The sequence below is a fragment of the Danio aesculapii genome, chromosome 7 (genome assembly GCF_903798145.1).
Source record: "Danio aesculapii chromosome 7, fDanAes4.1, whole genome shotgun sequence".
Classification (NCBI taxonomy): Eukaryota; Metazoa; Chordata; class Actinopteri; order Cypriniformes; family Danionidae; genus Danio; species Danio aesculapii.
Window position 1 is genome coordinate 73079891 of NC_079441.1, and position 23799 is coordinate 73103689.

General features: G+C 38.4%; 1 protein-coding gene across 4 annotated transcripts; it reads left to right on the plus strand.

The window, feature by feature from the left end:
* Positions 1–954: 954 nt before the first annotated feature.
* On the plus strand, positions 955–23425 carry dok7a (docking protein 7a). 4 transcript variants are annotated; one of them, XM_056462480.1, is made up of 13 exons: positions 955–1036; positions 1128–1173; positions 3870–4085; positions 6832–7032; positions 8774–8893; positions 10706–10798; positions 13358–14277; positions 15084–15117; positions 17002–17409; positions 19650–19735; positions 20319–20394; positions 20571–20699; positions 22400–23425. In XM_056462480.1, the coding sequence occupies exons 1-13, from the start codon at positions 983–985 to the stop codon at positions 22546–22548; spliced, it is 2532 nt and encodes an 843-aa protein (XP_056318455.1). In that variant the 5' UTR covers positions 955–982; the 3' UTR covers positions 22549–23425. The 4 variants fall into 4 exon arrangements, with proteins under 4 accessions (XP_056318455.1, XP_056318456.1, XP_056318457.1 ...); XM_056462481.1 differs by having other exon boundaries at positions 20574–20699; XM_056462482.1 differs by having other exon boundaries at positions 20319–20335; positions 22400–22502.
* The last annotated feature ends 374 nt before the right edge of the window (positions 23426–23799 follow it).

Below are 23799 nucleotides of genomic sequence, written 5' to 3' on the forward strand. Positions count from 1 at the left end.
AAATAAAGCCTGTATATTATTTATTTATTTTTATTTTTTATTAAATCATAACTATTTTTATATTATTAATAATATTGTTAATATTTTGACTTTCTGTTTATTTTCTCGTTGCCTTAATTTTTTTTTGAAAACTGTAAAATTATAAAAGCAATTATGTTGTAATATAATTTAGTTTCTTAAGTGATAGTTTTACATCGAGATGCAGTTATATAATGAGCATCATTCTTCAAGACACTCTAACAAAATTCTGGGTTGTTTTAACCCAACGTTAAGTCAAATATGAATCCATTATTGAAATGAATCCAACCGTTGGGTTAAAAAGTATCATTTAAATTTATTCTATACATTATTTTATTCTATAGTCTTTGATTTAATACAAAATAAATAACCCAACGTTTGTGTATGTTCAAATTTGACCCAACATTGGGTTAACTTAACACCGCATTTTTTAGTGGTATTTGCTTCAAAAGGCTCGATGCTTGTGAGGGTTAATCATGTTTGACCTATAGTGACACACTGACCTTTGACTGACGTGTGTGTGCGTGTGTGTGTGTGTGTGTGTGTGTGTGTGTGCGTGTGTGTGTGTGTGTACTGTGGAGCGCTTTAGTCTATTGTTATAATTATCATATTTTTATATTGCCGTCTTCACTCTCTGTTTTTATATTATAACTATCCCAAGATCTATAATAACCTGTTTATTAATTAATTAATTGATTTATTTATTAATTTACTCGTTATCTAATTAATTGATTAATTAATTTATTTATTTTCTGCCGTTTGATTTCTGCTCTTGGTCCTTTTTCTGTAGCATTTGTACCATGGTAAGTATTGCTAGTTTTGTAAATGCTGTGAAGTGAATGTATTCATCTTTTGTACTCTAGAAAAATAAAAGTCACCGTTGCTCGTGCTTGAGGCGGCGGAGGCGCGCGTCAGTTATTTTGAAAGTGAGCACGTGCACGCGCGCAGCTGTCATGACGTTAAGATGAGCCACACCGTGATCGCGGAGGGAGCCGCTAAAATCCGAGACGGCAAAAAAGTATGGAAATAAGTCGCTTCAGCTAAGTGTGTATGAGAGAGTTAGTGAGTGTGTGTGTGTGTTTAAAATTGTGTTTTGATTTCTCCTACAGTGGAAGAGTCGCTGGTTGATTTTGAGAAAGCCTTCACCGGTCGCAGGTCAGTCCATCACCGTCATTATTAATTACGTCACAATAACAAACAGAGAAGAGCCGACATGAGCCTTTCTCCAAGATCTAACATTGTGTTTGATTTGAGATCATTTATTACAAGTTTGATATGTTTGTATGATATATTTACACTGCACTGTTGAACATTTGCACATTTAAATTTGCACATATTCATTGCACTGATTCACTTATCTGAACTGTACATACCCACTGCACATGGACACTTGTAATCATGTACACACTCACTGTACATATACATTTGTAATTATGTTTATCTATCTGCACACTTCTGATTATTAATAGCATCCTGTACATATATTCATTTATTGTAAATCTGTTCATAGCTAATACACCTGTATATACTGTTGATAGTACATCCATCTGTAAATATCACCAGAGTTTTTCTTATACCTGTCTCCTGCACTTGCTGCTATTGCACTGCTGGTTAGACCTAAACTGCATTTCATTGCCTTGTACTTGTACATGTGTAATGACAATAGAAGCTAAGCTAATTTAATATTGATGAGCTCCGTTAAATGAAGCTAAACTGTCTTGTTTCTTAATTAATAGCAAACTACATTGACAGGATGACGAGGAGACATTTAGTACAGTCTAAATAATAAATGCTGGGTTTTTGCAAAGCAATATTGGGTGAAATATGGACCAACCAAACTGTTGGGTTAAAAACAGTGTCATTTAAATCAGTAACTAGCTTATATAGAGATATTTGATAAAGAGTTATGATTTTACAGGAGAGCTGATAATGTCGTGTCGTGCTGCTAGACTTACTTTTTAATCAGATTAATCGCTGCGGACTTTTGATTGTGTTTGTGGAAGTGCTGGAATGATTTTCTGTTGGTCTTGTTTCGGCACAGGACTCATGCATGCTCTGATGTGTCACGCAGTGCTCCATTAATTAGAGCGCTGGAGCCGAGTTTCGGATATCAGCACAGGAATGTTTCACCTTCAGCAGATCAGCTGACCGAGCAGAGAAAACACTGAGAAACACGCTTGTACAGCTGCTGGGTCTGTGTGTGCGTGTGTGTGAGTGCGTGTGTGCGTGTGTGCGTGCGTGCGTGCGTGCGTGCGTGTGTGTGTGTGTTCAACGTCTAATTTAAATAGACTTTTAGTAACATTAAACAACCAGAATAAATTGGTATTCTAAGTTTTGACACGCCTATTCAAAATCTCAATCAGAGATGCTTCATTCATTTATTCATTCATGCATGCATTTTTTTATTCATGCATTCATTCATTCATATTTTTTTCCATTCATGCATTTATTAATTCACTCATTCATTCATGCATTAATTAATTAACTTTTTTTATTTTATCATTAATTCATTTTATCATTAATTCATTCATTTTTTAATTTGTGCATTCATTAATTAATTACATTTTTAGTTAATTCATTTGTTTATTCATTCATTAATTCATTTATTAATTGTTCCATTTTTTCATTCATTCATGCATTAATTAATTCATTCACTTTTTTAAATTCATACATTCATTAATTTCTTCATTCATTCATTCATTCATTCATTCATTCATTCATTCATTCATTAATTATTTTTTAAAAATTCATGCATTCATTAATTCATACATTTTTTTCATTCATTCAGTCATGCATGCATTCATTGCTTTTTTAATTCATGCCTTCATTTATTCATATTTTTTCATTTATGCATTTATTCATTCACTCATTCATCCATGCGTTCATTAATTCATTGTTTTTTCATTAACATTAATTCACATTATCATTAATTAATCATTTTGTATTAATCAATTAATAAATCATTTGTGCATTCATTCAATTTTTAATTCATGCATTCAATAATTCATAAATATTTTCATTAATTCATTTGTTTATTAATTCATCCATGCATTCATTCATTGATTAATTTCCCATTTTTTTATTCATTTAAGCATTAATTAATTATTCATTCACTTTTTAAATTCATGCATTCATTAACTCATTCGTTTTTCACTCATTTCTTCATTCATTCATGCATTCATTAATAAATAAATTCATTCATTTTAAATTCATGGATTCATTAATTCATTCATTTTTTCATTCATTTGTTTATTCATTCATTATGAATTCATTCATTATTATTTTTTAATTCATGCATTCATTAATTCATACATTTTTCAATCATTCCTTCATTTATTCCTATTTTTTCATTCATCCATTAATTCATTACTTTTTCATTTTATCATTAATTCATTTTATCATTAATTCATTGGTTCATTCATTTATTATATTTTTCATTCATTCATTCATTCATTATTTTTTAATTCATGCATTCATTAATCCAAACATTTTTTCATTAATTCATTCATTTATGCATTCATTCATTTTTTTCATCCATGCGTTCGTTCATTCATTCATGCATTCATTTGTCCATGTATCTATTTTTTCCATTCTTTCATTCATTCATTCATTCCATTTTTTCATTTATGTATTCATTCATTCATGCACTTTTATTCATTCACGCATTCATTCTTTCATTTACTAATTTTTCTTGCATTTTCATGCATTCATTTATTTTTTTCATTCATTTAAAGTATTACAACTAAGTTAAATCAGTTTCCTTTTTTTAAGTCAGATGATGTCATGTTTAAACCTCACACTTTCGTGACTGTGCGTGTATCTCTGTGTGTGTGTGTGTGTGTGTGTGTCAGACTGTCTGCTGTTGTGCATGTATAGGGAGCGCGGTGTGTCGGAGTGTGTGGTGCTGACGCTGGAGCACGTCTGCGGTCTGCAGTCGAGTGATTCTGCTGACGGAGTTTCACACACACTCTCCATCCTGAGCCTCAGTCAGAGCGCAGAGATCGGCTTCGACAGCAGGGCGGCGCTGCAGAACTGGGAGACCAGACTCAGATACTGCCTCGGAGAAGGTCAAACACACACACACACACACACACACACACACACACACACACACACACACACACACACACACACACACATATATAACTGTGAAAAATCAGTGTGTAAAATATTTTAACTCAATGTGTCCATTTGAACTGAACAAAGACATGACGGGGCATAGAGTAGCTCCTCCCCCTTTCAAAACACAGCCCCTGTTTTTGTCACTGTTTTGGACCAGACTTTGTGTGTGTGTGTGTGTATGTGTGGGTGTATATGTGTGTATATAGGTTTGTGTGTGTGTGTGTGTGTGTTTGTGCACGTGCGTATGTGTGTGTCTGTATGTTTGTGTGTGCATATGTATGTGTGAGTGTGTATGTGTGTGCATGTCCATATGTGGTGTGTGTATATTTGTGTGTGCGCTTGAGTGTGTGTGTGATTGTGTGCATAGATATGTGCATGTGTGGGTGCATTATGTGTGTGTGTATGTCTGTGTGCATGCATGTGTGCATATGTATATGCGTAATTGTGCATGTGTATGTGTGAGTGCATGTCCATTTGTGTGTGTTTGTGTGTGTGCTTGAGTGTGTGTGTATGTGTGATATGTGTGTGTGTGTGTGTGTAGCTGCTCTTTGTTTTCATTGGAATCCCCTCATAAATCTGCTTCAGTGTTAGTGCTAACAGGTTTAACCCTGCCTGCATTCCCTCATCACACACACACACACACACACAGACGGAGAGAAGCTGTTACTGTTTACACTTGATTTACTGCACAGACTGAAGTGAGAGAGCGACGTTTGTCTGACACTCGCTAGAGCTCTCAGGGCCGGAGCAAGCTGAACTGCCGCTGTAGGCAAAGGACTATGGTGTCGGTCGCGAAAGTGAGGGGGGGGTCGCGAGAATCACCCTAAGTTGGGGGGGATTGACGGTCTTCAGAATCACGCTTAATGGGGGGGAGGTGGGGGGGGGGGGGGGGCTGACGGTAAGTGATCACGCTAAGTGAGGTTGGGGTTGACGGTCTCCAGAATCCCGCTGAAGGGGGGGGGGGGTTGACGGTCTCCAGAATCATGCTAAGTAGTGTTTGTGTGTGTGTGTGTGGGGGGGTGACGGTCTCCAGAATCATGCTAAGTGGTGTGTGTGTGTGGGGGGGGGGGGGGTGGATTGGACGATCTCCAGAATAACGCTAAGTGGGGGGAAAGGGGGGCTGACGGTCTCCAGAATCACGCTAAGTCGTGTGTGGGGAGGGGGCTTGACGGTCTCCAGAATCACGCTAAGTGGTGGTGGGGGAGGTTGACAGTCTCCAGAATCACACTAAGTGGTGGGAGGGGGGGTTGACGGTCTCCAGAATTACACTAAGTGGTGGGAGGGGGGGTTGACGGTCTCCAGAATCACGCTAAGTGGTGGTGGGGGGGGTTGACGGTCTCCAGAATTACACTAAGTGGTGGGAGGGGGGGTTGACGGTCTCCAGAATTACACTAAGTGGTGGGAGGGGGGGTTGACGGTCTCCAGAATTACACTAAGTGGTGGGAGGGGGGGGTTGACGGTCTCCAGAATTACACTAAGTGGTGGGGGTAGGGTTGACAGTCTCCAGAATTACACTAAGTGGTGGGAGGGGGGGTTGACAGTCTCCAGAATCACACTAAGTGGTGGGGGTAGGGTTGACAGTCTCCAGAATCACGTTAAGTGGGGGGGAGGGGGGACTGACAGTCTCCAGTATCACGCTAAGTGCTGGTGGGGGGGGGTTGACAGTCTCCAGAATTACACTAAGTGGTGGGAGGGGGGGTTGACAGTCTCCAGAATTACACTAAGTGGTGGGGGTAGGGTTGACGGTCTCCAAAATCACGCTAAGTGGGGGGAGGGGGAACTGACAGTCTCCAGACTCACGCTAAGTGAGGTTGGGGTTGACGGTCTTCAGAATCATGCTAATTTGGGGGGGGGGGGGGGTGACGGTTTATGGAATCATGCTAAGTGGGGGGAAGGGGGTCTGACGGTCTCCAGAATCACACTAAGTGGGGGGAGAGGGGCTAACGGTCTCCAGAGTCACGCTAAGTGGGGGGAGAGGGGCTAACAGGCTCCAGAATCACGCTAAGTGGGGGGAGAGGGGCTAACAGGCTCCAGAATCACACTAAGTGGGTGGAGAGGGGCTAACAGGCTCCAGAATCACGCTAAGTGAGGTTGGGGTTGACGGTCTTCAGAATGATGCTAATTTGGGGTGGGGGTGGGGGGGGGGGTGACGGTTTGTGGAATCATGCTAAGTGGGGGGGAGAGGGGCTGACGGTCTCCAGAATCACGCTAAGTCGGGGGAGAGGGGCTAACGGTCTCCAGAATCACGCTAATTTGGGGGCGGGGGGGTGACGGTCTCCAGAATCACGCTAAGTGGGGAGGGAGGGTTTTGACAGTCCTGATAATCATGCTTCGATGGGACGGGGGGAGGGGGGTTGGGTGGTTACAGGCTGAGATGGGCACTTCAGCCAATAAAGGCAGATGGGCAGTGGCAGTGCTGTTGTTCATAAGACGGTTTGGGGATTAAAACAAACCACAGTCTTTTTTAAATGAACTTAAATATTTCAATATGTTCACGAAGGTTTCACAAATATATGAATAAATTGTACTTCCATATGAGCACCTAGCAACCATCCTGTACACCTTAGCAACAACATGTGTGCTTTTTTCAATGGGGTGTATCACTACGTTTTCCCACTTTGAGTGTGTTGTGGACCGCTGAAGTGTTTGATTGAACATTCATGGATAATATGTGTGTGTTTCCTTGTTCAGTCCACAGTTTCAGTGTGTGTGTTCTTCCCGGCACTAAGCTGGAGAGCGGAGCGGCGACTCTGCATTTATGCAATGATGTTCTGGTCATCGCTAAAGATCATCCGGTGGTCATCATGGCGCACTGGAACCTGCTGGACCTGCGGAGATACGGGGCGGTACACAACGGCTTTGTGTTTGAGGGAGGAACTCGCTGCGGCTACTGTGAGTATCGCCATGTCATGACGGATATATACAATTAATATAGGGATAGAGAACATGCAGGAGGATGTTATCACAGAATGAAGATTGGTAGCCTGACGCGAAGGTAAGGGATTATACAAAACCGAAGAGATGTACAACCGCCTGGATGGACTTTATCCCGCTTATTACATGGCTACTTAAACCCACAGAACATTGTTCTGAGCCATAATAGTTTATTTATGTTTTAGATAAACGCTAAAGCCGACAGAAACGAAAACAGCTGATGGAGTATACACTAACCTGCGCATTATTCAGACACTAGATGGAGACAAACAATTAAAAACAGTCAAAACAGAATATACAGTCTGTACATTAGACACATCATTACAGCTACGGAGAGTCCCCATAAAGATGCTATATAAGTGTGTGGGTGTGTGTGTGTGAGAGAGCAGGTTTATGTGGTTTACCAGGACACAAAGTTGCACAATGACATGGGTATGGTTTAATTGTACTCTATTAAGGTGATTTACAGGGTTACACTTCATGTCCCCATAATTCAAAAGCGGATCATACTTAAAGACGTCTCTTGATATTCAAACGTTGCCACAGGTTTACTGTGAGGGTTGGGTTTAGGGGTAGAGCCAAATAATAAGCTTTATTTACTATATAAAACACTTTGTGCCTATGGAGTGTCCCTGTAAACCATGAATAGATGTGTGTGCGTGTGTGTGTGTGTGTGTGTGTGTGTGTGTGTGGTCGGTCTGCTGGTTTTGTGTGGTCTTCTCCTCGAGTGACGGCTGTTTCTGCTCATTGACCTTCACCTCAGGAAGCCTTATCAGATTCCTAGAAGAAGTGAGTCAGACGTCATGTATCCAGACCTGCAGATCTGACACACACACACACACACACACACGCACACACACACACACACACACACACACACACACACACACACACACACATGCACTCACTCACTCATACAGAATAATCACCAGTTATATGGAAAATACAGTACAAACAGTAAAAAAGTCCCCTGCACAAAAAAACTAAGAAAAAACTGGATGTTGGCTTTAAAGTGATGTTGAGTTTTTGTATTTAAATGTGAAACTAAAGCGTTATTACTTACCAAAGAAAGTTAAAATACTAAAATCAAGAGAATGAGTTAAACCAAAACTAAATTAAACTATATATATATATATATATATTATTATTATTTTTTTTTTTTCTTTTTAGCTCAGTCCCTTTATTAATCAAGGGTCGCCACAGTGGAATGAACCACCAACTTGTCCAGCATATTTTACGCAGAGGATGGCCTTCCAGCCGCAACCCATCACCCTACATACACTCTCATTCACACACATACACAATGGACAATTTAGCCAACCCAATTCACCTTTACCGCATGTGTTTGGACTGTTGGGAAACCCGCAGCCAACATGGGGAGAACATGCAAACTCCACACAGAAATGCCAACTGACCCAGCCGAGGCTTAAACCAGCCACCTTCTTGCTGTGAGGCGACAGCGCTACTCACTGCGCCATCGTGACGGAAATATATTTTGAGTAAAATGTAAAAAAGGAATAAAATGACACAAGAGTGTTTGCTCTTTTTATGGCGCTTTAGTGTTCTTTTTATAGTTCAAAAGCTGTACTTTATCTGAAAAAGAGCGAGCAGAACATTATACAGTTGAGTGTGTCAGTGTGTGTATCACTGTGTGTGTGTGTGTGTGTGTGTGTGTGTGTGTGTGTGTGTGTGTGTGTAGGGGCTGGCGTCTTCTTCTTGTCTTGTGCCGAGGGCGAGCACATCAGTTTTCTATTCGACTGTATTGTTCGTGGTATTTCTCCATCCAGAGGCCCATTTGGACTGAAGCCACTGCTTCCAGGTCAGTCTGAGACCCGTCAGTCACCACAATCACCACAACAGATCAATTACTATAGTTGCTGTTACCATAGCAACTGTATAATCACCACAACAGATCAATTACTATAGTTGCTGTGTTACCATAGAAACTGTAGAATCACCACAACCAATCAATTACTATAGTTGCTGTTACCATAGCGACTGTATAATCACCACAACAGATCAATTACTATAGTTGCTGTGTTACCATAGAAACTGTAGAATCACCACAACCAATCAATTACTATAGTTGCTGTTACCATAGCAACTGTAGAATCACCACAACAGATCAATTACTATAGTTGTGGTACCATAGCAACCGTGGAACCACCACAACAGATTAATTACTATAGTTGTTGTGTTACCATAGCGACTGTATAATCACCACAACAGATCAATTACGATAGTTGTTGTGTTACCATAGCAACTGTGGAACCACCACAACAGATCAATTACTATAGTTGTTGTGTTACCATAGCAACTGTGGAACCACCACAACAGATCAATTACTATAGTTGTTACCATAGCAACCGTAGAATCACCACAACTGATCAATTACTATAGTTTCTGTTACCATAGAAACTGTATAAACACCTCAACCAATCAATTACTATAGTTGCTGTTACCATAGCAACTGTATAATCACCACAACAGATCAATTACAATAGTTGTTGTGTTACCATAGCAACTGTGGAACCACCACAACTGATCAAATACTATAGTTGTTGTGTTACCATAGCAACTGTGGAACCACCACAACTGATCAAATACTATAGTTGTTGTGTTACCATAGCAACTGTGGAACCACCACAACTGATCAAATACTACAGTTGTTGTGTTGCCATAGCGACTGTGGAATCACCACAACTGATTAGTTAGTATAGTAACATTTGAGTTACAATTTTTCATATTAAGAAGCTGTCCGTAAATAATTGGTCTGACTGAGTCATTACTTGGGAAAACTGCCACAACCCCAAATAAGTATTGGCATTGGTAAGTACAAGAAAAATGATCTGTACTTGTACTCTGTCTTTTAAAAAATCTTTGGGTGCATTCCTAGTTACTTTACACTGCTCTGTTTCTGATGTCCCTCAGGATGATCAGTGGCAGTGGACAAATATCTGACTCCTCTGGCCACTCGCCATCTGCTCCACATGTCTGCTCTATTATTAGCAGTTTAAGTACTGGACAAACACTGGGGTTCAGCTGTAACCCCTTTACATGAGCTCACCATGTCCCCAATGCTCAGTTGTACACACAACTCAGACAGGCTGTTCATATTATATTTACCAATAAAACCTGAGGGCAACAAAAGCCCTCAGGTCTGATTTATTTTTAGTTGCGTAGTAACCTTTTTAGCGCTGCATTGATTCAAGTGCATGTTCCAAGTGACGCAATTCCGATATTTTTCTCCCAAGTGGCACAGATCAGAATTAGTCCACTTATGTGTAAGCAGGAAAAATCATATGGATTCACAGCCACTCTTGGAAACTGGTGGGACACTTTTGTTTTTTGAAATTTGCATTTGAATTTGAGTATGAGATCATATGAGCATTATTTACGAGCACTGATTCATTTTAATGGCTTAGACGTCATTTTTTACATGCTCAGTAATTGCTAGCAGACACAAGTTACTAAATCTTGGTATTTGTTCATCTTTTCGATGATTATACAGCTGTAGAACAGAGCCTCAGATTCGCATTTTATTTGTTTGTTTATGTGTATATTTCGGAGTGTCAGTCAGTAATTGTGTATCTCAGCTGTTTTTGATCTCCTCTGTGTGTTTGTGTGTTAGAGCTCAGTGTCAGTGCAGCTTCAGTGCAGGACAGACTGAACCATGAGGCTGAGGAGCTGGAACGAAGACTCAGTCTGCTGTCTCACGCCACAGGTACCTGTCTCACCTGTCTGACCCATGTCTCCTGTCTTACCTGTCTCACCTATCTTGTCTGGGTCACCTGTGTCTCCTGTCTCACCTGTCTTATCCCTCTCTCCTGTGTCTCCTGTCTTACCCTGTCTCACCAGTCTCCTGTCTTACCTCTCTCTTATTCATATTTGTCTCACCTCTTCCTACCTGTCACGTGTGTCACGTGTGTGACCTGTGTCTCCTATTCTTACTTGTCTCTCTCGCATCTCTTTACCTTTGTCAACTTTTCTAACTTGTTTCACTTGTTCTCACCTTACCTGTCTCACAAAGTCTCCTGTCTCGCTTGTTTCTTGCCTTACCTGTCTCACATGTCTTCTATCTAACCTGTCTTGCCTGTTTCTTGCCTTACCGATCTCACCAGTATCACCTGTCTCACAAGTGTTTCTTGTCTTCCCTGTTTTTTGCCTTACCTATCTCACCTGTATCTCCAATTCTTACTTGTCTCACTTGCCTCCCTCACATCTCCTGTCTTACATGTGTCTCCTTTATTTACATGTCTTACCTGTCTCCAGTGTGTTTTCTAGCTAAACTCTCTTGCCTGATTTTTACCTTGCCTGTCTCACAGTCTCCTGTCTTGCTTGTTTCTTGCCTTTTCTGTCTCACCTGTGTCTCGCCTTACCTGTCTCACCAGGGTCTCATGTCTCACCTGTCTTGCCTGTTTCTTACCTTAACTCTCTCACAAGTGTCTGCTGTCTTGCTTGTTTCTTCACTTATCTGTCTCACCTGTCTCCTGTCTCATTCGTGTCCTGTCTTTCATGCCTCCTGTCTTACCTATGTCTCTTTTTCTTACTTCTCTTACCTGTCTGACTTGTATCTTCTATTCTTACTTGTCTCAACTGCCTCACTCACATATCCTATCTTACCTGTGTCACCTTTGTATACTTGTCTTACCTGACCTCACATGTGTCTCCTAGCTAACCTCACATGTGTCTCCTATCCTTCCTTTTCTGTTTCTTGCCTTACCTGTCTCACAGTGTTTCTTGTCTCACTTGTCTTGCTCGTTTCTTGCATTTCAAGTGTCACCAGTTTATCCTGTCTCATCCAATTCTTGCCTTACCTGTCTCACCAGTGTCGTCTGTCTCACCCATCTTGCTTGTTTCCTGCCTTACCTGTCTCACCTATCTTGTCTGTTTCTTGCCCTTACCTTTCTCACCAGTGTCTCCTGTCTAACCTGTCTTGCCTGTTTTATGTTTTACGTGTCTCACCTGTCTACTGTCTAATTTGTGTCCCCGCCCTTTCATGTCTCCTGTCTTGCCTGTGTCTCTTTTACTTACTTCTCTCACCTATATCTCATATTCTTACTTGTCTCAACTGCCTCGCTCACATCTTCTGTCTTACTTTTGTCTCCTTTATTTACTTGTCTTACCTGTCTCACATGTGTCTCCTATCTAACTTGTCTTGCCTGTTTATTGCCTTACCTGTTTCACCAGTTTCATTTGTCTCACAAGTGTCTCCTGTCTCACCTGTTTCTTACCTTACTTGTCTCACCAGTGTCTCCTTTCTCATCTGTCTTGCCTGTTTCTTACCTTACCTCTCTCACCAGTGTCTCTTGCCTTACCTATCTTGCCTGTTTCTTGCCTTACCTGTCTTACAGTGTATCCTGTCTCACCTGTTTCTTGCTTTGCCTGTCTCACAGTGTATCTCGTCTTACCTGTTTCTTGCTTTACCTGGCTCACATGTGTCTTCTATCTAACCTGTCTAGCCTGTTTTTTGCCTTGTTGGTCTCACTAGTGTCACCTGTCTCACAAGTGTCTCGTGTCTTCCATGTTTCTTGCCTTACCTGTCTCACCTGTGTCTCTTGTCTCATTTGTGTCCCCTGCCTCTTTCATGTCTCATGTCTTACCTATGTCTCTTTTTCTTACTTCTCTTACCTGTCTCACCTATATCTTCTATTCTTACTTGTCTCAACTGCCTTATTCACATCTCCTGTCTTACCTGTGTAGCCTTTGTTTACTTGTCTTACTTGTCTCACGTGTATCACTTTTCTAACCTGTGTAAACTGTCTGTTAATAACCTTACCTTTCTCACCAGTGTCAACTGTCTCACCAGTGTCTCCTTTCTCACCTGTCTTGCCTGTTTCTAGCCTTACCTGTCTTAGTGTATCCTGTCTCACCTGTTTTTTGCCTTACTTGTCTCACCAGTGTCTCCTTTCTCACCTGTCTTGCCTGTTTCTTGCCTTACCTGTCTCACAGTGTCTCCTGTCTTACCTATCTTACTTGTTTCTTGCCTTATCTGTCTCACCATTGTCTTCTGTCTTGCCTGTTTCTTGTCTAACCTATTTCACCTGTCTCACCAATGTCTCCTGTCTCATCTGTCTTGCCTTACCTGTCTCCCGAGTGTATCTTGTCTCACCTGTCTTGCCAGTTTCTTGCCTTGCCTGTCTCACTAGTGGCTCCTGTCCAACCTGTCTTGCCTGTTTCCAATCTCACTTGTTTTTTTCTATCCTACCAGTCTCATCTTTCTCACCTGTGTCTCATCTTTCCTAATATTCCCTCTATCTCTCTATTCTCTCTATAATGAAAGCTTCCAGCTGCCATTTTGGCTCTTCAATGATGGGTGATGATCGCAGCATATCAGGATCATCAGACACCTCAGACACAAGCCAATCAGATTGCAGCATCAGTAGTCGTCATGCATTATGGCCTGATCTGCATCTATTGACAGAAACACCTCAATCTGAAGCCTCACAGTTGGAGGAGAAACTCTCTTCTGATCCTGCTTGCTCACGAAAACTGAAGGAAACTGGTCGACAGAACTCGTCTGACAGTGGGATTGCGACTGGGAGTCATTCTTCATCATATACCGGAAGCTTCTCTTCCTACAGTGGTAGTTTGGATGCTGCTGGTCCAGGACAGGAATACAGCACACAGCTTCACCTACATCCACCTACTGTCCCAGAAAAACACCTGTGTGTCTGCAATCATGAGTACCTGGTGCCGTCTTCCTTGCACAGTCTGTACGATACTCCCCGCAGACTGCTGGAGATCAGCGGAGAGACCTTTACCCGGAAACAGCCCCAGGAATATCCTGAATCTGTCAGCCAGTCAGATTCCGGCTCAGCTCTAGAGGCTGGTAAAGGGGAGGAGTCAATGAACAATGAGGGCTTAGTAAAAGGGGAGGAGTTAAAGACTGGCAAGGGGTCAGCAAAAGGCGAGGAGTCCAAGACTGGCAAGGGGTCAGTAAAAGGGGAGGACTCAAAGACTGGCGAGAAAAAAGGGGAGGAGTTAAAGATCAGCGAGAACTCGGTAAAAGGGGAAGAGACAGAGATCCGTGAGGGCTCAGAAAAAGGGGAGGAGTCAAATATTTGTGAGGGCTCAGTAAAAGTGGAGGAGTCACTGGAATTCTCCTGCAGTAAAAGGTGCTGTGAATGTATGATGTGTTCACTTCCTGCTGCTGGCTTTAAAACAGGCATCTCTTCCAGTCTCATGTGCAGAAGACTCAAGGTACACACATTACTCTGGGTAATTACCTGAGACTAGTGCTATCAAACAGTCAATCGCTATCAATCACATTCAGAATTAAAGTTTGTGTTTACATAATGTGTGTTGTGTGTGTGTATATATTAATATACAGTACACACAAACTAAATAATATACTTAAATTGTATTCAAGATTATTTAAAAAGCCATTTTATAAAACTAATTGTTATACATAATAATACTTTTTCAAAAATAAAGCTACAAATATATTATAGAAATAAATTTGAGCCCAAAGTTATTTTATTTCAGGTTGTTTCATCATTTCTAATTTCATATTCTTAAGTAATTTAATAAAGTAACTCAGACTAAAAATGATTTTATATCTTCAACTATATAGACATGTGGCAAAACCAAACAAACTTACTAAATACAAAAAAATTAATGAATAAAATCAAATATTTGATGCATAATACTTAAGAAAAAAAACACATACCTTATTGCCACTTTATAATAATAAAACAAATGTATGCATAAAATTAAAGAGAAAATGCTCTTTAAATGCTAATTCAATTTACCAATCTCTATATTATTTTTATTTTACAATAAAAATATCACAGAAAATGAACTAGCACCATTTTGGAGTTATTTAACTATTACTTTCAATCACATTTTAAATCACAATAACTTTTTATCAGAAAACAAATCTCTGTCTCCCCCTGCTGTACAGCTATAAGAACACACTCCTGCACTCAGTGTTTATTCTGTCTTCTGCCATTGATTACAGTATTATATAACTGTTAATCTCTTTGCTCTGTGTGTTGGATAAACAGGGTACATTTCCACCCCTTTCTGGAAGGACTTCAGGTACGTTCCCTGATATGTGTGTTATTAAATGCAATTAGAAGTTATGCATTTAAAGGGACAGTTCACCCCTAAAAAATGTACTCACTATTTACTGTTGAACACAAAAGAAGATTTTCTGAAAAATGTTGGAAACCTGTAACCATTGACATCTATAGTATTTCTTTCTCTTACAATGGAAGTCAATGATTTCAGCTTTCTTTAGAGCGTCTTATTTTGTGTTCAATTGAATAAAGATATTCATAAAGATGTGGCTCAGTAAATAGTGAGTATATTTCTCTTTAAGTATGTCAGTGATGATAGAATATAGTATATTTCAATATAGTATAGTGAATGTAGAGTATAGCATATTTAAGTATAGCATAGTGATAGTAGAGTATAATATATTTTAGTATAGTATAGTGAATATAGAGTATAGTATATTTAAATATAGTATAGTGAATATAGAGTATAGTATATTTAAATATAGTATAGTGAATATAGAGTATAGTGTATGTAAGTATAGTATAGTGAATATAGAGTATAGTGTATTTAAATATAGTATAGTGAATATAGAGCATAGTATATTTAAATTTAGTATAGTGAATATAGAGTATAGTATATTTAAATATAGTATAGTGAATATAGAGTATAGTATATTTAAATATAGTATTGTGAATATAGAGCATAGTATATTTAAATTTAGTATAGTGAATATAGAGTATAGTATATTTAAATATATTATAGTGAATATAGAGTATAGTGTATTGAAATATAGTATAGTGAAAAAAGAGTATAGTGTATTTAAATATAGTATAGTGAATATAGAGTATAGTATAGTTAAATAGAGTATAGTGAATATAGAGTAAAGTATGTTTAAATATAGTATAGTGAATATAGAGTAAAGTATGTTTAAATATAGTATAGTGAATATAGAGTATAGTATATTTAAATATAGTATAGTGAATATAGAGTATAGTGTATTTAAATATAGTATAGTGAATATAGAGTATAGTGTATTTAAATATAGTATAGTGAATATAGAGCATTGTGTATTTAAATATAGTATAGTGAATATAGAGTATAGTATATTTAAGTATAGTATAGTGAATATAGAGTATAGTATATTCAAATACAGTATAGTGAATATAGAGTATAGTATATTTAAATAGAGTATGGTAAATAAAGAGTATAGTACTGTATATTTAAATATAGTATTGTGGATATAAAGTATGTGTGTATGTATATATATATATATATATATATATATATATATATATATATATATATATATATATATATATATATATATATATATATATATATATATATATATATATATATATTATATATAGTGATTAAATAGTATATTTAAATATATGTGAGTATAGTGTATTTAAATATATGTGAGTGAATATAGAGTATAGTATATGTAAGTATAGCATAGTGAATATAGAGTATAGTGTATTTAGGTATAGCATAGTGATAATTGAGTATAGTATATTTAAATAGAGTATAGTGAATATAGAGTATAGTGTATTTAAATAGAGTATAGTGATAATAGAGTATAATATACTTAAGTATAGTATGGTAAATATAGAGTATAGTATATTGAAATTTAGTATATATTTAAATTTATCTTTAGGTATGTCTTTGTTTAATTATTAATAGTCAATTCTGTTTAATTTGAAATATTGTTAAAGTTACTGCTTAATTAACCAACAAGAATTTAAGATCAACCAAGATAATAATAATCTTATTTTATTATTTTATTTATATTTTTAATCATATTTTTGCAAAGATTTAATTGTTCATTTAATTATATGTGTATAATGCAGTTTAGTAGATCTAAAATATTTCAAATGTAATATTGACAATTTAAAAAGAAATCAGTTCTGCCCACTGCAGGAACACCAACCAATCACGAGCCACTGGAGTTCAAAGAGTCCTGTCCGACCAATCAGAATTCCTCTTCCGTAAATCCACCAACCAATGAGAAAGCAGCTGAAGGCTATGTCTCCTGTCTGTCTGATCTGCTGTCACACTACAATCCCGTGGTGAAGTCTGAGTGTCGCAGTGTGTATGAGTCTATGAGCTCCAGACATCCAGCCGCCCACAGCAAACACACCGTCCTGTATGAGAACTGCGTCCAGTGCAGGACAGGAGAGGGACACTGCCGGACCACCAGATCCAGAGACTGCTCATTCCAGGATCATCTGAAGAGAAACAGTATCTCCAATATCCCAGAATCCTCCTGTTCTTCATCTGTGGAGCCTCTCAGCCGGCCAGTCTCTCTGCAACGAACACCCGAGGAAGGTGAGAGACTCTAAATGTTTATTTATGTGTCTGCTAGAAATATAAACAGTACACTGAGGCATGTTATGTAAATATAAACTTTTATTCTGTATGCGAATAATCAACAAGTCATTAAAAGACAATGTCATTATTATAGTATAATCATTATAGTATGATTCAAAACACTATACTACTTACAATGAATTACTATAGTATTTTTATGTGGTATATACATTATAGTTGTAGAATACTACAGTATTATAGAATCATGACACCAGATTATTATAGGATGGTTCCACAACAATAGTACCGTTTACCATAAATTACTGTAGTATTTTTTCATGTTAGGGTTTTTCAGGTTATTGTTGGATCCACTGACAGACCTTGCGGGCCCAAACATATTGTGAGGGTCCTCTGAGATACGTCTGGGTAAACCAGATGTTAGATGATTCTTCAATTCTCACCTTCAGAAGAACTTTGACCAGATCCCGAGGGAGGCTGGAAACATTTAGACAGAGTGGTCCATGATTTTTGACTCCTTTGTTGACATGAATGCAAGGGTCTGTGGTTGTATGACCTTTGTCATTGCGGCAACCCTCAAACCCGGTGGTGGACACCAGAAGTAAGGGGTGCCATCTTTATATCAAACCTGGTTGGCTTGTAGGACTCCCGAGGCAGTTGATGGGTACTGACAGACCAGAAGCAAGTTACAGAAGCAAAAACTCTGGCCTGGAACGAATTCGGGACCACCATGGAGAAAGACTATCAGTGGCCCTCAAAGAGATTTGGGCAAACCGCCAGGTCCCTGAGAAAGGGGAATCAGTGCTTCAACAACACTTTACACCAGAAGTGGGGAGCTGTTGACCTCGACTGGGGATGTTGTCTGTCGGTGGACGGAATACTTTGAGGATCCCCTCAATCCCACTGACATGTCTTCCTTTAAGGAAGCAAAGACTGCAGATGCAGGGGTGGACTCACCCATCACCCAAGCTGAGGTCACTCAGGGAGTTTGCCAGCTTAACAAGGGCAAGGCTGCAGGGGATGAGGTTCGTCCTCAGTACCACCTGATTCTGGATGTTGTGAGGCTGTCTTGGTTGTCACACCTCTACAATATCATGTAGAGGCCAGGGACAGTGCCTCTGGAGTGGACAACTGGTTGGTGGTTCCCATTTTTGAAAAGGGGGGGAGAGTGTGTTCCAACTATTGGGGGATCACACTCTTCAGCCTTCTAGGAAAGGTCTATGCCAAGCTATTGGAGAGGAGAATCTGGCTGATAGTAGAACCTCAGATGCAGGAGGAACAATGAGGTTTTTGTCCAGGCCGAGGAACACTGAACCAGCTCGATACCCTCTCTAGGCATCTCAAGGGTTCATGGGAGTTTGCCTGTCCAGTCCACATGTGCTTTGTGGACTTAGAGAAGCCATTTGACTGTGTCCCTCATGGCATTCTGTGGGGGTGCTCTGGGAGTATGAGGTACGAGGTGCCCTGTTAAGTGTTGTCTGATGTCTGTATGAATGAAGCAGGAGTTTGGTTTGCATTGGCCGCAATAAGTCAGATTTGTTCCTGGCGCATGTTAGACTTCGGCAGGGCTGCCCTTTGCAGTGGTTCTGTTCATTATTATTATGGACATAATTTCTAGTCACAGCTTAGGTCTGGTTGAGGACCGCAGGATTTCATCTCTGCTATTTGCAGCTGATGTCATTTTGTTGGCTTTATCAGACTGGGACCTTCAGCATGCACTGGAATGTTTGCTGCTGCAGCAGATATGATAATTAGCAACTCCAAATTCAAGGTCATGGTGCTTGAGTGGAAAAAGATGGCATCTACAGCATCTCCAGGTTGGAGGAGAGTCTTTACCCCAGATGGAGGAGTTCAAGTATATCTGAGATTTGTTCATGAGGGAGGGGAGGATGCAGCGTGAGATTGACAGGCAGATTGGTACAGTGGCATCTGTTTAGGATTCCTCCTGGACGTCTAACTAGGAAGTGTGTTCAGGGCTTGTCCCTCCAGTATAAGACCCAGAGGATGACCCAGGACACGCTTAATGGACTATTTCTCTCTACTTGCCTGCAAAAGCCTCAGGATCCCTCCTGAGGAGCTGGAGGAGTGTCTTGGGAAAAGGAAGTCCCCTTCTGAGACTGCTGCCCCCACGACCTGGCCCTGGATAAGCGGCAGATCATGACATGACTTTTTTTTTGATGCATGAATTACATGTTTTACTGTGTGTGTTTGAGTTTCTGCTGTGGTTTGTCTTTGTGCAGAAAACAGAGAGAGAATCTGGCCTGAGAAAGCAAGAACAGATCCTGACTATGAAATCATGGACAGCCGAACAGAGAGGAACTCAGAGGTAACTTAATATTACGTAATATATGCAGCCCAGTCTGTCTACAGTTAAACACTAGCCTAGGGTGCTTCTCTACTGTTCAATATAACCTGCTTATTAAAACTAGCTTTCTGTTTAAATCTAGTTTAGAATGTTGTCTGCAGCTCAAATCTAGCCTAGAGCACTCCATATACAGGTAAATAGTAGACTAGAGCATCATCTTCTAGCCTAGTGTCATCTACTACTAAAAACTAGCCTAGAGCGCCATCTACTGGTAAAAACTAGCCCAGAGCACAGTCTGCTGTTACAAACTAAGCTCAAAATTATCATGATGCATTCTGTATATCTAAGAAAATATTCACAGCCCATAATGTTTGATCAGATGGTTAGCATGTTTCATCATGCCGCATGCTAGACAAATCAGTTTTGTAATTAGTTAGAAACATGTTTTTCTTTTCCCGTTGAAAGCTTGATTCTGACTGTATAAGCAGATAATCCAGAGCTCTCAGACTGAGCCTGTGCAGACAGGTCACAGGTGAAACCGGTGTCAACATGCCACTTTTTAAGCAGGATTCAGACTAATTAAGGTGTGTTTTCTGTGTTTCAGTCAGACGAGTGGAGCAGGTATGATCTGCTATCAACTTCTGCTGGATCTCAGAAGAGTTTCCATCCTGCGACTGATGGTGAAATAGAGTGTGTGTGTGTGTGTGTGTGTGTGTGTGTGTGCGCATGTGTTTGTTGTGCATCTGATTGCTGTTTCAGCTAGTATAGGTGTGTGTGTGTGTGTTTGTTTGTTTGATGTGCATCTGATCGCTGTGTTTCAGCTCGTGAAAATGTGTGTGTGTGTGTGTGTATCCAGCAGAGGGTTCAGACAGATTGAGGGATGCAGTGACGTATGTGAATATTCCCATCAGCCCTGCATGCAGAAAACAGCTGAATTACATGGATCTGGAGCTGCAGGAGTCGAGTGCTGTCGCCGCTTTCAGAGGTGCTAAAAAACAACTATAACAACATACACTTAAAATGGTGGGAAAAAAGTTGAGTAAGAAGTACTTTAAAAGTATAGTACAGTAAATATAAAGTATAGTATACTTAAATATAGTATAGTGAATATAGAGTATAGTGTATTTAAATAAAGTATAGTGAATATAGAGTATAGTGTATTTAAATATAGTATAGTGAATATAGAGTATAGTGTATTTAAATAAAGTATAGTGAATATGGAGTATAGTGTATTTAAATATAGTATAGTGAATATAGAGTATAGTATATTTAAATATAGTATAGTGAATATAGAGTATAGTGTATTTAAATATAGTATAGTGAATATAGAGTATAGTGTATTTAAATATAGTATAGTGAATATAGAGTATAGTGTATTTAAATATAGTATAGTGAATATAGAGTATAGTATATTTAAATATAGTATAGTGAATATAGAGTATAGTATATTTAAATAGAGTATAGTGAATATGGAGTATAGTGTATTTAAATATAGTATAGTGAATATAGAGTATAGTATATTTAAATATAGTATAGTGAATATAGAGTATAGTGTATTTAAATATAGTATAGTGAATATAGAGTATAGTATATTTAAATATAGTATAGTGAATATAGAGTATAGTGTATTTAAATATAGTATAGTGAATATAGAGTATAGTATATTTAAATATAGTATAGTGAATATAGAGTATAGTGTATTTAAATATAGTATAGTGAATATAGAGTATAGTATATTTAAATATAGTATAGTGGATATAGAGTATAGTGTATTTAAATATAGTATAGTGAATATAGAGTATAGTGTATTTAAATATAGTATAGTGAATATAGAGTATAGTATATTTAAATATAGTATAGTGAATACAGAGTATAGTATATTTAAATATAGTATAGTGAATATAGAGTATAGTGTATTTAAATATAGTATAGTGAATATAGAGTATAGTGTATTTAAATATAGTATAGTGAATATAGAGTATAGTGTATTTAAATATAGTATAGTGAATATGGAGTATAGTGTATTTAAATATAGTATAGTGAATATAGAGTATAGTATATTTAATATAGTATAGTGAATATAGAGTATAGTGTATTTAAATATAGTATAGTGAATATAGAGTATAGTATATTTAAATATAGTATAGTGAATATAGAGTATAGTGTATTTAAATATAGTATAGTGAATATAGAGTATAGTATATTTAAATATAGTATAGTGGATATAGAGTATAGTGTATTTAAATATAGTATAGTGAATATAGAGTATAGTGTATTTAAATATAGTATAGTGAATATAGAGTATAGTATATTTAAATATAGTATAGTGAATACAGAGTATAGTATATTTAAATATAGTATAGTGAATACAGAGTATAGTATATTTAAATATAGTATAATGGATATAGAGTATAGTATATTTAAATATAGTATAGTGAATACAGAGTATAGTATATTTAAATATAGTATAGTGAATATAGAGTATAGTATATTTAAATATAGTATAGTGAATATAGAGTATAGTATAATTCAATATAGTGTAGTGAATATAGAGTATAGTGTATTTAAATATAGTACAGTGAATATAGAGTATAGTATATTTAAATACAGTATAGTATATTGCATAAAGAGTATAGTATAGTGTCGCGCTGGGTGTGTATTGTTGATGTTGTGTTTGTTGTGCAGGGAGAAACTGCAGTAAATATGCTCAGATCGACATCAGTGTGATGGAGGCGGCTCACAGAGCGGGTTCCCAGCATGCACTGGGGCGAGAGGAAGGCCTGCAGAGACTGGAGCACCACAGAAGAAGAAGTAGAAGAAATAAAGAGGAGTGAACACACAGAGTGAAGAAGAAACACTGACCAAAACACTCCAGTGCAGGAATCACACACACACAAACATAAACACGCAAAGATAAATACACACAAACCTACAAATACATGTATCCAATCAAACACACACACACACACACATACACTTATAAACATAGATACAAACACACACATACACTCACTCGCTCACAAACATGCTAATAGATGCCCACACACACAAACACAAACATAAGCACAACGCACACAGACATGCACACACACACACAAACACAAACATAAGCACAACGCACACAGACATGCACACACACAAATATAAACACAAACACACACATTTAGTCTTACTGAAACGCACATACAGACACATACACAGTCTCTCTCTCTCACACACACACACACACACATACTCACTCACACACACAAATATAAACACAAACACAGACAGATTCGCACACTCTTAGCCACACACACACACACGCACACACACACACACACACACACACACACACTCTCTACATGAATAAGTCATGTTGAGATGATTACAGAACTTTCAGAGTAATTTGTGAACTGCACAAATCAAGAACCACCTTGTTCCCTTTTACAGGTATTCACTCTTGAATATGAGTATTTGAGTATTACTCCTCATTCTGTCTAGTTGCCTGCATTATCTCTGCGGCGTTTCTAAACGAGAGCGCACAGAGTCATGTGAAGATCAAACCACTGATTTTGGATTCATTTTGGAATCAGAGATCGTGTCTTTCGCTGCTGCTGTTTGCTGTTGTTATATATTTAGATATATTTAACTCTATTTTTACTGCGGTTATTTTCTCATATATTGTGTTTGCAGTTTTACTGTCAATTAATAAACATCTTATGATGCTGCCGCTTACTGTTACATTAATCATAGCTATATAAAAAATGACATTTTCCTCACAATCCACATTAAAAATTCATTTTATTATAGTAAATGTAGAAAATAATATTGTGTTTTTAAGCTATACTTTAGTAAAGTAGGGCGGCATGGTGGCTTAGTGGTTAGCATGATCGCCTCACAGCAAGAAGGTCGCTGAATTTGAGTCCCGGCTGGGTCAGTTGGCATTTCTGTGTGGAGTTTGCATGTTCCCCCCCGTGTTGCCGTAGGTTTCCTCCGGGTGCTCCGGTTTCCCCCACAGTCCAAACACATTCATTCAACTGAATTGGTCGTAGTGTATGAGTGTGTGAATGAGTGTGTATGGCTGTTTCCCAGTACTGGGTTGC